The sequence below is a fragment of the Chlorocebus sabaeus genome, chromosome 9 (genome assembly GCF_047675955.1).
Source record: "Chlorocebus sabaeus isolate Y175 chromosome 9, mChlSab1.0.hap1, whole genome shotgun sequence".
Lineage (NCBI taxonomy): Eukaryota > Metazoa > Chordata > Mammalia > Primates > Cercopithecidae > Chlorocebus > Chlorocebus sabaeus.
Genome location: NC_132912.1, coordinates 127,510,727 through 127,528,403, shown reverse-complemented (window position 1 = coordinate 127,528,403; position 17,677 = coordinate 127,510,727). Strand labels below are relative to the sequence as shown.

Below are 17,677 nucleotides of genomic sequence, written 5' to 3'. Positions count from 1 at the left end.
CTACATGTACTATAACACCATCTTGTAGTCCAAGTATTCATAGTACACTACTCCCTGCAAAAAAAAAAAAAAGATTTTAAGAGTGTTCCAAAGGCATACAAGCAATTAAAAGACAATCACACCCAACACAAAAGCTCATAGATATGTAAAGATTCCATTTATATGAATATCCAGAATAGGTAAATCCACAGACACCAAAAGCAGACTGGCAGTTATCAAGGGTTAACGGGTAGGGGTAGGGACCAGTAACTGCTTAATGGGCACACAGTTACCTTTTGGGATGATGGATATGCTTTGGAACAACACAGAGGTAGTGGTTACACAATGTGAATGCATTAAATGCCCAATGAGTTGTTCACTTGCAAAACGGTGAATTTTTATGTTAAATCAATTTGATCTCAGTAAGGAAACTAATAATAAAACCCTTTTGTATCTCCTAAATTTTTTAACTGACAATCATACTATATGTTGCCCTCAATTTGGAGCAGAAAAATTAGTGGAAGAAAATGGAACAACACAGACAGAAGATGGCTCGGTGTGTTTTCATCCCTCATCCTCAGGATGGGAGGAAACTAGAACTAAGAGCTGCTAAGTGCCTACTACGTCTGGAGGTCAGAAGGATTCATCTGCTGGGATATTCTTTTTTGCCAGAACAAAGCTAAAATTGAAAACTCAGGATTTCAGCTGGGCACAGCAAATTATGCCTATAATCCCAACACTTTAGGAGACTGAGGTGGGAGGATCGCTTGAGCCCAGAAGTTCAAGACCAGCCTGGGCAACATAGGGAGACTCCCATCTTTACAAATAATAATTAAAAACAATAGCAGGGCATAGTGGTACATGCTAATAGGGAGTCCCAGCTACTGGGGAGGCTGAGGTGGCAGATCACTCAAACCCAGGAGGTTGAGGCTGCAGTGAGCCATGACTGCATCACTGCCCTCTAGCCTGGGTGACAGAGTGAGATCCCATCTTTGGGGGGTGGGGGAAAGATATATATAATATATATATAAATTAATTTTAAAACTCACAATTTCTTGGATATCAATTCTTAGGACTCACAGGTTCAAACACCTAAAACTTCCATATTCTTGGGCTGGACCCAGAGGGATTAAAAAAAAGAAATTGGTACTGAGGGAAAACATACAGCTAAGGTATAGTTAAGGCTTAGCTATTGTTCCACACAAAGTTTAAACTTAGTAATCAGACCGAACGTCAAAGTAAGCAGCCCATCCAAATAATTTAATAAAATCAAACATCTAATCTACTCAAAAAAATACTGAAGACTCAAGTCACTGCTTTTGTGAATTACATCACAATTAACTCACAAGGTCAAGAACTGAAAAAAAACTCTGCTCTCCTATGTCTCTGTCCTTTAACAGTATTTCCTGAGGAAGATATCACAATACATACGAACCATAACTTGAAGTATGGAATCAGCTGGCTACATGTAATCAGTTCCATAAAGTTTGCAAATATTTACTACATGACATTCATGTTAAATTAACACCAGTATTTTCAAGGTCAATATGTTTGTTCAACTTCTTGGAGTCACACATTTTTGTGGTATTTTTAACATCTGACTAAAGCTTCTATCATCACAAGATGCTCACACTGTTTACAAATACTTGGAAACAGCAGCTGGTGTTCCTCAGTTACATCTTCTTACAATAAACAGAGTAGCAGTTTTAAAGTCCAGGTATGTATTTTACCATTGATGTGTAAAACCTTTGCTTTAACTTAAAAGTTTCCCCTGCCCCCAGTAATGGAGAGACATGAATACAATTAATTGTGGGCAATTTAGTACAAAGTTATGACAAGATCACAGATACACAAATTTTTATGTATGCATACTTGAAAGTACAGTTATCATGCTGAATGAATTAAATGTTGGTGACTTTGCGCACACATACACACATATATACATACACACACACACACACACATATTTTTTGTGGGCATGGAGACAGTCTATGTTGCCCAAGCTAGAGTGCAGGTATCATTCACAGACAGATCATGGCATACTACAGCCTCAAACTCATGGTCTCAAGCAAGTGGCTAAGACTACAAATACAAGCATGTGTCAGCACACCCAGCTGTTTTCGTGTCATTTTTACTACCTTTCCCCATCCCATTCAAAAAATGCAGAATACAGAAACTTACCCACACAAGCATTGAGGAAGAGCCAATCAGTCTTTTTCATCCTGTTTTTAATTTGCTTTAGTTTTTTAAAGTCTACTTCAAGTTCCTCCTTGCTGCCCACAGCACCAGCCAATTCAATCCTCTGAAAATCCATTTTCACTTCAGAGTCTCGCTTCGTAGCAGGAGGTGATCTCCTCTGGCTATTACCACTACTGCAACTTCCCCTCCATCGAGCTCTGTCTTGCTCATTTATTATTGAAGAAGCCTCTTCAGTCTCTGCCAATTCTATTGCTTCAATGTTATTAGGTCTGGGGTGATCACAAACAACACATCTTTTAGCCTTGGCCCAGTTTTCATATGTGCAAACAGAGCAAGTCCAGTGCTGTGTCCTAGTGTTCAATTTATTTCTATCATTGTATTCCTCACAAGGATCAACAGAAAAAGCAACTGGTCTTGAGCCAGATCCTGAGGACTGAGGAGATTCTGTAGGACTCCTGGTCCTACGCTGGGATAAGCACTGGGTACATCTGATTGCTCTTGGCCAGTTCAAATATGTACACATGTGGCATGACCACTTATTTGCATTTTCCATGCTATACGAAGATTTAACCCTTGGTCTTGCACTAGAGTCTGGACATATTAAAGGACTACTTCCTCCTTCGGTGCTGGAAGGATCCCAATCTCTACCAACATCACTTGAACCACTTTTAAATGGATCTTCTGTAATAATTGTTCCACTAGGTCTTTGGGCACGACACATAGTACACTTGATTGCAGATGGCCAGTTTTCATACGTACAATATTCACAAGCCCATTTAATTCCACGTTCTGACATTGTGCACTTCTTGAAGTGAGCTGTGTCAGGCAGGAAGCTATAAATAATATAGGACATGGTTATTAAAATAACTACATTCCACCTCCAAAAATATGCTCCCCAAAAAGCATGCCCTTCAACCTACAAAATATAAATTCTCAAAAGATGCATGTAACATTTCGACATTGAATTATCCTAATTTTTTGTTTTTTTTGATTTCCATAGAAACACTGGAGATAAATTCTCAAAAGAAAAAATCTTGGACCTTGGGATTTAATAAAATTGAACTCTGGAATGCAAAAAGAGATAGGCAGGAAATATAAGGAGATTTGATCTAAGAAGGATGAGATTAAAGGGAAGCCACTAATAGAAATGTTTAATTTCAGGGAGGCCATCACATCAATTTAGAAAAGTAACCAATAGTTTAAAGAGACAAAGGTAGAGGAAACAACACAAACTAAATAATAGCTTAAACACATAACCATTCTTAAATTATGAACATGGATTATGATTCATGAATTCAGAAGATCAAATAATGTCTATTTTATCATTCTAAGGGAGAAAAGCAGCTTAAAATGCCAATTATCCACTGTTCTTAATTAGCACAGGTAGTAAAGAAACATTTTAAGAAGTAATGGCTACAATTAACAAAGTAACATTATGAAATAGGTAGTTCCTTGATATTCTGTAGCCTCAAAATCTAGTTGGAGCAAAAAGAAGAAGACTGTACGGGGGAAAATTAAATCTGTGGAAGGTCACTGAAATAACTAGTAGCATAATCATTCCGATGTAATTGTGAATGTTCATAATTAAAATATTTTAAATTTTGAATATTTAAAATATACTCAAAATCTAATTCATGGCCAGGGATCGTAGCTCACGCCCGTAATCCCAGCATTTTGGGAGGCTGAGGTGGGTAGATCATGAGGCCAGCAGTTCAAGACGAGCCCAGCCAAAATAGTGAAACCCCGTCTCTATAAAAATACAAAAATTAGCCATGCATGGTGGTGGGCGCCTGTAATCCCAGCTACTCGGGAGGCTGAGACAGAGAACTGCTTGAATCCGGGAGGGAGAGGTTGCAGTGAGCCAAGATCGCACCACTGCACTCTAGTCTGGGCAACAGAGCGAGGCTCCATCCCCTCACAAAAAAAAAAAAAAAAAAAAATTCAATTCATATTTAAAATACATTCACACTACTTAAAAGAGTCCTAGGATTCAACAATGGGCTAACACTACACTATAATGAAGAAAGACTTCATAATTTAATGGTAACTAATTCATAAATGAAGCAACTTACATAACAAATTTAATGATTTTTTTTTTAATGGCTTGAATTTAGATACTGGCCACTTTTCTTAAATACTTTTATTAACTCGGTATCATCTCAACACCTATTTTTCAGCAGGAAAGAGAAAGAAATCCTAGGCAGAGCACAGAAGCTTTGCTCTTTCTCAGGGATTTTTCCTGAACCTAGAGGGTTAAATCTTTCCTTTTTTTGTTGTTGTTTTTTTGAGATGGAGTCTTGCTATGTTTTGCCCAGGCTGGAATGCAGTGGAGTGGTGCAATCTAAGCTCACTGCAACCTCCACCTCCCAGGTTCAAGCGATTCTCCTGCCTCAGCCTCCCAAGTAGCTGGGAGTACAGGCGCGTGCCACCATGCCCGGCTAATTTTTATGTTTTTAGTAGAGATGGTGTTTCAGCATCTTGGCCAGGCTTCTCTTCAACTCCTGACCTCGTGATCCACCCACCTCGACCTCCCAAAGTGCTAGGATTACAAGCATGAACCACCGCGCCTAGCCTAAATCTTTCACTTTTGAAGTATACTGTATTATGTTCCTGCCTGCCAAGTCCATACACCATTTATAGTGTGAACTCTGCTAAGAAGAAAAAAAAATCACTATAAGAATATACACTATTTAATAGCTAAAATAAAAACCACACTTACTAAGATTTTAGTTCCCACGCTATAACCTCCACCTTGCACATGATTAGAATAAAAGTACGGTTTGCAAATCAGATCGAAGACAAGATTCCGTCTTCATGCTGGCTCAGATTCTGACTTCCTCAGGAGATACTGCAAAACGTGATAAGTGGTTCTGTCTGACTGTGAATAGCTATTCCTGTAAAGGAGACCAAAACTGAATTTCACTTGAAGCCTGCTACTTTAGCTAAAAGGTTTTTTTAAGGCTTTATTTTTATCAATTCTCTATTTTAACCCTACTCATTTATTTGAACAATGGACAACTATATTTAGAATTTTAATTTAACAGAACAATAAAACTGGCTAATCAACTGAGCTGGTCAGCCAAATTAAACATGGATGAGACATTTTTCTATATAACCTTAATCCTGTGCTGTGTACAAAGGTCTAGTATTACCATTAATTTGGCAGTGCTAAGTTAATTCCTGCCTGTATTACTTCTATTACTAAAAGGGAAAAGATGATAAAATCCAAAAAAGTAGAAAAAGCAAAATAATTGCTTATATTTAGCTATGAAACCACCTTCAGCAACTGCATTTTTTTCCCTGATCCAAGGAATATAAAATTATCTTGCTTAAATTTTTAAAATTAGTTTGTATAATGATTACTTACAACCTGATAGCAGCCCAAAAATGTGTGGAAGAGCAGAGAACTATAATCATATAAGCATCCAGAAAGTAGACAATACAGATTTAATGGCAATTTTCATACTCCTTAGGCAGATTCTTTTAGTTTCTCAGGAACGAAATATAATAAGTTATTTGCTCATGCTAGCGAAAATTAAAATGAGCATGTAGAAACTTATTAACAAGATAAATGCCATCCATAATGAACATATATCCAGGGCTACTCTAAGTAATTTCAATATATCTTTTAAAATATTCACATTCAAAATCCATACTTGTTTTGATAAGTCTTACTATGTTTGTAGGCCCAACTAAAGAGCCCATAACCTTACATTATCTTAGCTAATCTTCATGTAACTAATATACTGGCATAATATATTTAAATGTCTAGGCTGATTTAAAAAACAAACAAAAAATTGCCATAAAAAATAATCACTGTCATAAATGACTGGTAAAATAACGGACAGATAGCTGCCTAATTAGCCCACCAACCTCTGAAAATCCAGGTAATTGAGCAATACCAAAACCAAGCTTAAGAGTTTTAAGAGATGTGCCTTATATTAGATAATAAGTATGGTGGCTCAAGTCTATAATCCCAGTACTTTGGGAGAATGAGGTGGGAGGATCACTTGAGCCCAGGATTCAAGACCAACCTGGGCAACATAGCAAGATTCCATCACTACAAAAAAGGAAAAAAAAAAACACACACACACAATTTTTGTTGTTGTTGAGACAGTCTCGCTCTGTCACCCAACCTGGAGTGCAGTGGCACGATCTTGGCTCACTGCAGCCTCCACCTCCCGGGTTCAAGTGAATCTCCTGCCTCAGCCTCCTGAGTAGCTGGGACTACAGGAGCATCCCACCATGCCCAGCCAATTTTTTAATTTTCAGTAGAGACGGAGTTTCACCTTGTTGGCCAGGCTGGTCTCAAACTCCTGGGCTCAAGTGATCCATCTGCCTCAGCGTCCCAAAGAGCTGGGATTACATGAGCCACTATGCCCATCCAAACAAAAAAAATTATTGTTTAATTAGCCAGGTGCAGTGGCCTGTGCCTATAGTCCTGGCTACTCAGGAGGCCAAGGAGGCTCAATTTGAGCACAGGAGTTCAAGACCACAGTGAATTATGATTGTGCTACTGTGCTTCAGCCTGCCATGACAGAGCAAGACTGTCTCAAGGAAAAACAAAGAAAAAAAAATGTAATGATGTATAGTCTTCACTCTAAGGGAACTTGAAACATTGTAGGAATGTTGTTTAGCAACTGCAAGGTAAAATTCATTGAAGAGTGGCTGGGCACTCACACCTATAATCGCAGCACAGGAGGCCTAGGTAGCTGGATTGCTTGAATCCAAGAGTTTGACACCAGCCTGGGCAACATGGCAAAACCCCATCTCTTCAAAAAAATACAAAAATTAGCCAAGGGTGGTGACACATGCCTGTAGTCCCAGCTACTCAGGAAGCTGAAGCAGGAGGATCGCTTCAGCCCAGGGCGGTTAAGGCTGCAGTGAGCCATGATCATACCATTGTACTCAGAGTGAGACCTTGTCTCAAAAAAACAAAAACACACAAAAAAAAGAAAAAAAATTCACTGAAGATTATCTGAGACAGCTATTTCTACCTGTGGTAATTAGTAAACAGAACTAAAGAGTAAGGATAACATCAACTGAACTGTGTGTGTGTGTGTGTGTGTTTGCAGTACTATGAAGAAATTAACAGAGGATACTTTTTCCAGATGTCAAAACATTCCAAAAAGTACATAAAATTATTTCCAAAGTAGCCAGCTCTAAAATTAATACTCTACCTTGAAATAAAACTTACTAAATATCACTTTAAGTATTAAACATTCATACACCCAAGTAAATTTAGTTTACAAGTTTAATTCTGCATGCAAAGCAGATTTGCAAATTCTATCCAAGGACTCAAATTTCAATTAATTGGTAAAATAAAACCACAATAAAATCTACATAATCTGGGCCTTCACTAAGGAGAACTAGACAAAACTGCTACTCTTAAGACAAATATTCCTTGGTTCAAATGCAATACCAACAGTTTCGATCCTGTGGACCAAGGAGACCAGGAATCCATTTGTGCATCAAGCTCTGCCTGTAGAATGAATAATGTCTCTTAAATATATCAACCATTTACTAGTGCTAAATTTACAAGTACTAAATTCATAACTGTTTTTAATTATATACTTTCCAATTCAGATAATAATAAGAGTGCACAAGTATTATGGTGTATGTACTAATAGCAGGCAGTGGAAAGGGACTTATGTAATTGAACATTTTTTATACTGTCATGTTTAATATTTGTGAAACAATACTAAACACTATATAAGAATTATATTTATACTGAAGTCAATTCCTCAAAATTGTAGCTACACTACAAATTTCCCCAACCATCTACTAAACAATCTGAAGAACAGAGGAAGTGAAATAATTCTCGGCTGGGTGCAATGGCTCACGCCTGTAATCCCAGCACTTTGGGAGGCTGAGGTGGGTGGATCACTTGAGGTCAGGAGTTCAAGACCAGCCTGGCCAACATGGTGAAACCTCATCTTACCAAAAACACAAAAATTGCTGGGCATGGTGGTGGGTTCCTATAATCCCAGTTACTCGGGAGGCTGAGGCAAGAGAATCGCTTGAACCCAGGAGGCGGAGGTTGCAGTGAGCCGAGATTGTGGCACAGCACTCCAGCCTGGGCAACAAGAGCGAAACTCCATCTCAAAAAAAAAAAAAAAAGAAAGAAAGAATTCCCTTCAAGTGCAAACTCAAGAAACAAACTGAGATAAGCTCAACTGCCAGTAGTTTCAAATGATGAGAAGTTATACTACTCAGCTACTCAGGAGGCTGAGGCAGGAAAACTGCTTGAATCTGGGAGGTCTACATAGGTTGTAGTGAGCAGAGATTGCACCACTGCACTCCAGCCTGGGCGGCAAAGCGAGACTCCGTCTCAAACAACAACAAAAAGCAGCCTTAAAGATTTTTATTAGTTTTATTAATACAAATTTATACTTATTAGCTTATTAATATAAACCTGTGGAGATTATTAATATAAACCTGTGGAGATTTACAAATGCTCAGAGAACGTCTTAGGGATATAAAGACGAAAGCTAAAACTAAAAAGGATTTTCCAAGCATGCTAAATTTTCAGGCTTTTAAAATGTTACAAAGTAATTTTGAATTATCAAATTTCTGTAAATAAAAAATTTTTAAATACTTAAGCCAAAATATCGCACATACTCATCTCCTCTTTTCTCATCAGTTATTCTTTCATCACTGTCTTCTTCACAATAGTCAACAGGAAAAACAACCAGTCTAGAGCAGGATCATGAAGATCAATGATATGGTAAACCCTTTATCTACAAATCTAACCTCGTTTCAGGGCTCCAACAGGTTATCAAATCATCCATTTAACTCCTTATCTTCTTCTCACAACAAACTTCTATCTTGACTTTTCCAGTTTCCATTAATGACACTATTAATACCTCTGCACCCAGCAGAGAACTCAGAATCACCTTAAATTCTGCCTTCTCCCCACAGATTCTTTCTAGCGGTTTCTACCCAATCACTGTCTTCTCATTCCCACTGCCATCAATCCTTTTCCAGTTCAGGTCAGAACTACTATAAAAGCCTTCTAAGCATCTTCCCTTTCTAAATCCATCCAGCTGATTGTTCCATAATTCTCTTTCCGAGGCTCTTCTGCAACAGTACAAACTCTCATCTCCTTCCTGTCACAAACACACACACCACACACTCACTCCCAAACATGCCACACACGCCCCTGACTCATGCATGTGTCACCACCACCCAACAATATACACATGAAGGTACTGCCTTAGATACAGAAGCACAACAGACACCATCATTTATGATGAATTCTACCCATTCTTTAAGGCTCAGTTCAAGTCTCATCTTCATGAACTTTTCAAAGCACTCCAAGCACACTCCAAGCAACCATACTTATTGACATTTGGCACTTTATATTTCCTCTTGGGGCTAGTTTTTGGAACACTAATTCACGTTTTTCCTATGTCACTCACACCCTTCTATTTCCATCCCTCCCTTCGATTTCCAGTCAAACAGCCAGGCTTTCAAAACCCTTTGTTCAGAGATTCCAGCGGCACGGAAGGTAGAGCAGCACCTTGTGTTTAGTAAAACCCAAGAAGAGACCATGTTGAATGACTCAATGAAAGAAAGGAGTAGACCTTGTGAGCAATCTCAGAAGAAATTCTAGAGAGGATGGAATCAACTCCATGGCAGCAAGACCTCAGTAAAAAATGTCTGCTAGATATAAACTAGGTGTCAAGTCACAGGCACTAGGGCCCACAGTTGGTGGCAGAGCCATAGAACCTGATGGAACCTTGTGGAGGACAATGGAAGACAATACTATAACCAATGCAGGCAAAATCTGAACCATATGACACCAGGCCTTCCAAGAATATGAGGAGAGGGAGCCCCAAGGATGACTGAGGTTGAATTTCTTGCCGAAGAAGTAGTACTCAAATCAAGTTAATTTAAAGAAAGCAAATGTGGTACCTTCTTTCTATCTGAGTTTTCTGACTAAGATTCACGTTTGATACACTTGTTATGTCTTCCTATACCCTTGACCAGATTATAAACTGAGAAAAACCTACTACATTTGTTTTTCCCTCATTTTGTAACACACCAGTTAGGTCCATACTTAAGTATAGAACTACATCAACAAGTATCTAGAATATTACACAGCAAGCAGTGACTTCAGCACCTTCACATTCTAGCCCCATTAAAAAATATGTAACTTGTAATTGAATCCCCAAAATTATTAAACACGTTTGCCTCTACAACTTCAGCATTTGAAATAAAAAGAACTCTTAGGCAAAATACAACAATCACTAAATTATTTGTTAAATGACTTAGTCTGAAGCTCTCTGGTTCTATAATCCACAATTAAACATACGGTTCTAACATGGTTTCCAAGACATTCTCCTGGTTTTCCTCCAATCTCAGTAGCTTTTCTTCCTCAAACTTCTTTGTTGGCTTCCTTATGTTTCTGAATTAAAGAGCCAAGTGCCCCAAGCTTTGGTCCTCTTCTCTCTAACCTCTAACTACTCTGGGGACCTTAGTCAATCCCTGGGCTTTAAATATCAGCTATTTGGTGATAATTTAAAATTTTGTATCTCCAAGGTGGATCTCTCCCCTAACTCAAGATTCGTAAAACCAGCTGCCCACCCGACATCTCAATTTGAATGTTTAACAAGTATCTCACAGTTAACATGTCCAAAACTGAATTCCTAATCAGAATTTTCTATTTCTGAGCCTGTTTTCCCATCTACAAATTGAAGGGATTAGACTACTAAGAGCCACAAAATTGTTCAATAAAAGTTTGTTCCTTTCATCACTGCTCTGAAAGTCTACCATCCTACAACAAACCTGGCACTGTGGCAACCCATACACTGGTTAACTATTCAAATCTAGCTATGACAATAACACAAGTACAAATCTTTTGCAATCATTAGCTTCTAAAAGTCCTAAATTAGTGTGAAATTGTATGTAAATAATCAATAATTAAATATCAAAAATGAGCTGGCATTCCTATAAAAAGAGGTCACTATTATCTATAGCATCTGTATCAAATGAGTAGATTTGAACTAAACATACTGTATACTTCCCAGGAATTTGTGGATAAGTTGGACAAAGTAAAATTAAATAACACCTGCCAGGGTGACCTTGGCCTTATCAGCACTATGCCTTAATTAACTGAGGTGACAACCCTCTACAGCTACAACTAACTTCATTCCAACCAAACCTAAGTCTTCAAAATATAACAAATTTAAATGTTACATTTTAATCTGTCAAGGTTACATTAGAAAAAACTGTAATAAAAGTTACAACTCTAATATTCTTGTTTCCTTTTAAACCACTAGACAATTAGCAATCCACTGACCAGAAGGAAAGATCTAGAAGAAAAAAGTTAACTTATATTGTGTCAAATCTAGCATGAAACAATATTAATGCTCTTTCTGTTCATCTTATCATCTCAGGAGGATTTCTAGCTCTTTACATACTTACTCTATCTGAACACTTGAGCTCCTCAATCATAACAAGAAAGTGAGGAGGAGTAATACAGATATGTCTTGAGCTTCACTAGAACCTATCTTAGAGCATAGTTCCTTTACACAGTTTGAGACATCCTAGGTCAATCAGGTACCTTAAATCACAATCCCAAACAAAACTAATGTAACAACCTAGAGCAACATTTACCAAAGATTTACCATGTGCTCAGAAATATGGAAAGATATAACTAGACAAAACACTGTCCCTGTGATCAGAGAACCTGCAATCTAATTGGATGAAAGACCAGTTTTCTTAAACATGTATGGAAATGGAACCATTAACTCCAAAAATACACGTCAATCCAGCATTTAAATAATAATAAAACAACGTTTGCAAGAACTACGAACATGCTACTTCATTCAGAATTTAATTTCTGCCGGCCAGGTGCGATGGCTCACACCTGTAATCTCAGCACTCTGGGAGGCCAAGGCAGGCGATCACGAGGTCAAGAGTTTGAGACCAGCCTGACCGACAAGGTGAAACCCTGTCTCTACTAAAAATAAAAAAAAATTAGCCAGGCGTGGTGGCGCGCACCTGTAATTCCAGCTACTCAGGAGGCTGAGGCAGGAGAATCGCTTGAACCTGGGAGGCAGAGGTTGCATGAGCCGAGATTGCACCATTGCTCTCCAGCCTGGGCAACAAGAGTAAAATTCCATTTCAAAAAAAAAAAAAAAAAGAAGGAAAACTGATTAAGTTGGACTTCACTGATATTTAAAACTTCTGCTCTGTGAAAGACACTGTCAAGGCAATGAGAATACCAAAAATCAGAAAAAAAATTTGCAAAAGATAAATGACTATTATCTAAAATATACAAAGAACTCTTAAAACTCAAGAATAAGAAAACCACTCAACTGAAAAATGGGCAAAAGATCTGAACAGACACCTCACCAAAGAATATATATAGGTGGTAAATAAGCATATGAAAAGATGTTGAACATCTTTTCAAACGCGGGGGCGGGGGAGGTGGCTCACGCCTATAATCCCAGCACTTTGGGAGGCCAAGGTGGGCTGATCACCTGAGGTCAGGAGTTCAAGACCCGCCTGGCCAACATGGTGAAGCCCTGTCTCTACTAAAAATACAAAAATACACCATACATCATTAGGTAATTAGAAATTAAAACAATGAGATACCACCACATACTTATTAGAATGGCTAAAATCCAAAACACTGACACTACTAAATGCTGTCAAGAATGTGGAGCAACAGGAACTCTCATTCACTGTTGGTGGGAATTCAAAATGGTACAGTCACTTCGGAAGACAATTTGGCAGTTTCTCACAAAAATGTACTTTGGTCATGTGATACAGCAATCTCACTCCTTGCTAATTACCCAAATGAGTTGAAAACTTATGTTCACACAGAAATCTACACATGGATTTCACAGCAGATTCATTTATAATTGCAAAATCTTGGCCAGGCACGGTGGCTCACACCTGTAATCCCAGCACTCTGGGAGGCCGAAGTGGGTGGATTCTCGAGGTCAGGAGTTCAAGACCAGCCTGGCCAACATGGTAAAACCCCATCTCTACTAAAATTACAAAAAATTAGCCAGGTGTGGTGTCAGGTACCCGTAGACCCAGCTACTTGGGAGGGTGAAGTACAAGAATCACTTGAACCCAGGAGGCGGAGGCTGCAGTGAGCCAAGACCGCACCACTGCACTCCAGCCTGGTCAACACAGCGAGACTCCATCTCAAAAAAAAAACAAAAAACAAAAAACCTTTACACCCGTATAGTGTGGGAAATTTTTTCTAATTGCAAAAAGTTGGAAAGAACCAAGATGTCCTTCAGTAGGTGAATGGATAAACTGTGGTACATTCAGACAATGGAATATTATACAGCTCTAAAAACAAATGGGCTATAAATCCACAAAAAGACATGAACGAACCTTAAATGCATATTACTAAGTGAAAGACAACCTGAAACAGTTACATAATGTATGATTCCAACTATACAACATTCTAGAAAAGGCAAAACATGAAGACAGTAAAAAGATCAGGTGGGTTGCAAGAGTTAGAGGGAAGGGATGAATAGAAGAGCACAGAGGAGTTTTAGAACAGTGAAATCACTGTGTACTATTATGATAGATACTTTTCATTATAAATTTGTCAAAGCCCATAGAATCTACAAACAGAGTGAATCCTAATGTAAATTACGTACTTTGGGTGATTATGTGTCAATGTTGGTTCATTAATTGTTAAGAAATATACCACCCTGGGGAATGATGTAGACAGTGGGGAAAACATGGGGGCAGCAGATGTATGAGAACTCTCTGTACTTTCTGCTCAATTTTGTTGTGAACTTAACACTGCTCTAAAAAAATAAAGTATTCTCAGGCCGGGCGGTGGCTTACGCCCATAATCCCAGCATTTTGGGAGGCCGAGGTGGGTGGATCACCTGAGATCAGGAGTTCAAGACCAGCCTGGTCAATGTGGTGAAACCTTGTCTCTACTAAAAATACAAAGGTTAGCCGGGAGTCGTGGTGGGCGTCTGTAATCCCAGCTACTGGGGAGGCTGAGGCAAGAGAATCATTTGAACCTGGAGGCAGAGGCTGCAGTGAGCCAAGACCACACTACTGCACTCCAGCCTGGGCAACACAGCAAGACTCTGTCTCAAAACATAATAATAATAATAATGGAAAGTATTTAAAAGGACACAGGGCTGGAGTGGTAGGAACCACTGCTGTAATCCTAGCACCTTGGGAGGCCTAGGAGTTTGAGATCAGCCTGGGCAACATAGTGAGACTCCATCTCCACAAAACATTGTTCGGGTATGGTGGCACATGCCTGTAGTCCCAGCTAGGTGGAAGGCTGAGGTGAGAGGATCATTTGAGCCCAGAAGGTCAATGCTGCAGTGAGTTATGATCACACCACTGCACTATAGCCAAGAGACAAAGCAAAATCTTGTCTCCAAAAACTATATATATATCCTTAAGATGGCATAAAAAGGCCGGGCGCGGTGGCTCAAGCCTGTAATCCCAGCAGTTTGGGAGGCCAAGACGGGCGGATCACGAGGTCAGGAGATCGAGACCATCCTGGCTAACACGGTGAAACCCCGTCTCTACTAAAAATACAAAAAACTAGCCGGGCGAGGTGGCGGGCGCCTGTAGTCCCAGCTACTCCGGAGGCTGAGGCAGGAGAATGGCGTAAACCCGGGAGGCGGAGCTTGCAGTGAGCTGAGATCTGGCCACTGCAGTCCAGCCCGGGCTACAGAGCAAGACTCCGTCTCAAAAAAAAAAAAAAAAAAAGATGGCATAAAAAGCCCTTCATGACTGATTGGTTGTTTTGTTTTGTTGTTTGTTTGTTTGAGACAGAGTCTCACTCAGTCGCCCAGGCTGCAGTGCAGTGGCGTGATCTCAGCTCACTGCAAGCTCCGCCTCCCGGGTTCACGCCATTCTCCTGCCTCAGCCTCCCAAGTAGCTAGGACTACAGGCGCCCACCGCCACGCCCGGCTAATTTTTTGCATTTTTAGTAGAGACGGGGTTTCACCGTGTTAGCCAGGATGGTCTCGATCTCCTGACCTCATGATCCGCCCGCCTCGGCCTTCCAAAGTGCTGGGATTACAGGCGTGAGCCACTGTGCCCAGCTGGTTTTTGTTTTTTAACAGGATCTTACTCTGTGGCCTAAGCTAGAGTGCAGTGGCATGATCATGGCTCACTGCAACCTCAACTTCCCAGACTCAAGCGATCCTCTTACCTCAGGCTTCAGAGTACCTGGGACTCCAGGCACCCACCATTACACCAAGTTATTTTTTTAATTTTTATTAGAAACAAGGTCTCATACATTGTCCAGGCTAATCTCGAACTCCAGGCCTCAATCTTCCCAATTCAGCCTTTCAAAGTCCTGGGTTTACAGGCATGAGCCACTGCACACAGCCACAATTAATCTTTTAAGTATCTTCTCAGCTACTCTTCCAAATATATACATCAAGAATATCCTACAATATTTCCCTTTAATAATATATTATCTTTCACTAAAGCATAGAAATGTACTTTACTACGGAAAACCAGTTTCATCTCTTGATATTTATACCTAGTTCTTTCACATATATGAAAAGGTACCGGACCGGGTATGGTAGTTCACGCCTGTAATCCCAGCACTTTGGGAGGCCAAGGCAGGCGGATCACCTAAGGTCAGGAGTTTGAGACCAGCCTGGCCAACATGGTGAAACCCTATCTCTACTAAAAATACAAAAATTAGCTGGACGTGGTAGTGGGTGCCTATAATCCCAGCTACTCAGGAGGCTGAGGCAGGAGAACTGCTTGAACCCAAGAGGAGGAGGCTGCAGTGAGCCAAGGTTGCACCACTGCACTCCAGCCTTGGTGACAGAGCGAGAGTCCACGAAAGAAAGACAAAAGAAAACGAAGGAAAAGAAGGAAGGAAATGTACTGCACTTCCAAAACGTGAGTCTGAGTCCCTCTCCCTCTCTTACATCTGAAATACTAGCCAAATCCTTAGGACCCAAGCCTCTCATCTGAAAAAATAGGGACAATAATGGCTTACCTATCTTTAAGTGGAGGGCTAAAACTGATCACTTCAAAACCCAAGTCCTATAATTAACAGCATGAACACTTGTCAGCTTGACATAACATCAACTTAAGTTTTGTATGGAGCTTTAGGTAAAGAACACTAACTTCACTGAATACTCAGGTACCTTTCCTCCTAAAATACCCCACATCAATTTTTTTTTTTTTTTTTTTTTTTGAGACAGAGTCTTGCTCTGTTGTCCAGGCTGGGGTGCAATGGCAGATCTCAGCTCACTGCAACCTCCGCCTCCCAGGGTTCAAGTGATTCTCCTGCCTTAGCCTCCTAAGTAGCTGGGACTACAGGCGTGTGCCACCACACCCAGCTAATTTTTGTATTTTTGATAGAGACAGGGTTTCACTATGTTGGCCAGGCTGGTCTCAAACTCCTGACCTCATGATCCACCCGCCTCGGCCTCCCAAAGTGCTGGGATTACAGGCATGAGCCATGGCGCCCAGCCTCCATTTTTATGAATAATAATCTGTGTTGGCCAGGTGCGGTGGCTCACACCTGTAATCCCAGCACTTTAGGAGGCACAAGTGGGTGGACCACAAGGTCAGGAGATCGAGACCAACCTGATCAACATGCTGAAACCCCGTCTCTAACAAAAATACAAAGAAAATTAGCCACGTGTGGTGGTGTGCACCTGTAATCCCAGCTACTCAGGAGGCTGAGGTAATTGCTTGAATACGGAAGGTAGAGGCTGCAGTGAGCCAAGATCTCGCCACTGCACTCCAGCCTGGGTGACAAAGTGAGACTCCGTCACAAAAAAAATCAGTGCCTTCAGGAAAGGTGAAACATCTCATCTAGGGTCACAGGCTAGCAAGTGAACCCCAGTTCTGACTCTAGTGCTCCCTCGCTAATGCACCACAACCTTCCATGATTATAAACACATTGCCCAAGATTATCAGGTTACAAAACAGACTAGCTAGCTACCACTCATACTACCTCTTAAACAAGTCCCCACAAGTTTGCTTCACTCTAGACTCCCCTGCTATACCCCTATTCCAAGCCACCACTATTTGTCACTTGGATTACTGCCGAGATTAAGTGATATAGCACTTCCACTCTATCCGCCATCCTTACAGAGAATAAAATTAAAACTCCCTTTAATAATAATAAATAAATTAAAAAAAAAAAAAATTAAAACTCCCCAGCTTTACTTACAAATTTTTACATAAAGTGACTTTCTTTCTGTTCCTTTTACAAGTCAAGATCATTCTCCCTTTAGGGGCTTTGTATTAGAAATCTCCTCTGCCTAGAATGTTATTTCCCCAGATTTTCCACATGTCATTCTTGTCACTGAGATCTCAGTTTAAATGTCACCTCCTCAGAAAGATTTTCTCTGACCACTCAGGCATTCTCCATCACATCACCCTACTTTAATTTTCTGCATAGCACTTATCACTATCTGACATTTTTTTGCATTTGTCTCTCCACACTAGAGTGTAAATAGAACACAATTAGCAGACTGTCTTGTTCACAGGTGTATCCCAACATCTA

The 17,677-nt window shown here is 40.0% G+C and overlaps 1 protein-coding gene across 3 annotated transcripts in view; it reads right to left on the bottom strand.

Annotated features, from left to right (window-relative positions):
* Positions 1 to 17,677, bottom strand: part of ZRANB1 (zinc finger RANBP2-type containing 1) — a 70,682-nt gene that overhangs the window by 41,693 nt on the left and 11,312 nt on the right. Inside the window, exons 2-3 of one of the 3 annotated variants that reach the window (XM_007964361.3) lie at positions 4,898 to 5,072; positions 2,161 to 3,011 (exon numbers count right to left, since the gene is read on the bottom strand). In XM_007964361.3, the coding sequence (XP_007962552.1) occupies positions 2,161 to 3,011; positions 4,898 to 4,938 (892 nt within the window). In that variant the 5' untranslated portion in view covers positions 4,939 to 5,072. Of the gene's footprint in view, positions 1 to 2,160; positions 3,012 to 4,897; positions 5,073 to 17,677 lie in introns of those variants that run through there. The other 2 variants (XM_007964362.3, XM_007964363.3) reach the window with 2 other exon arrangements.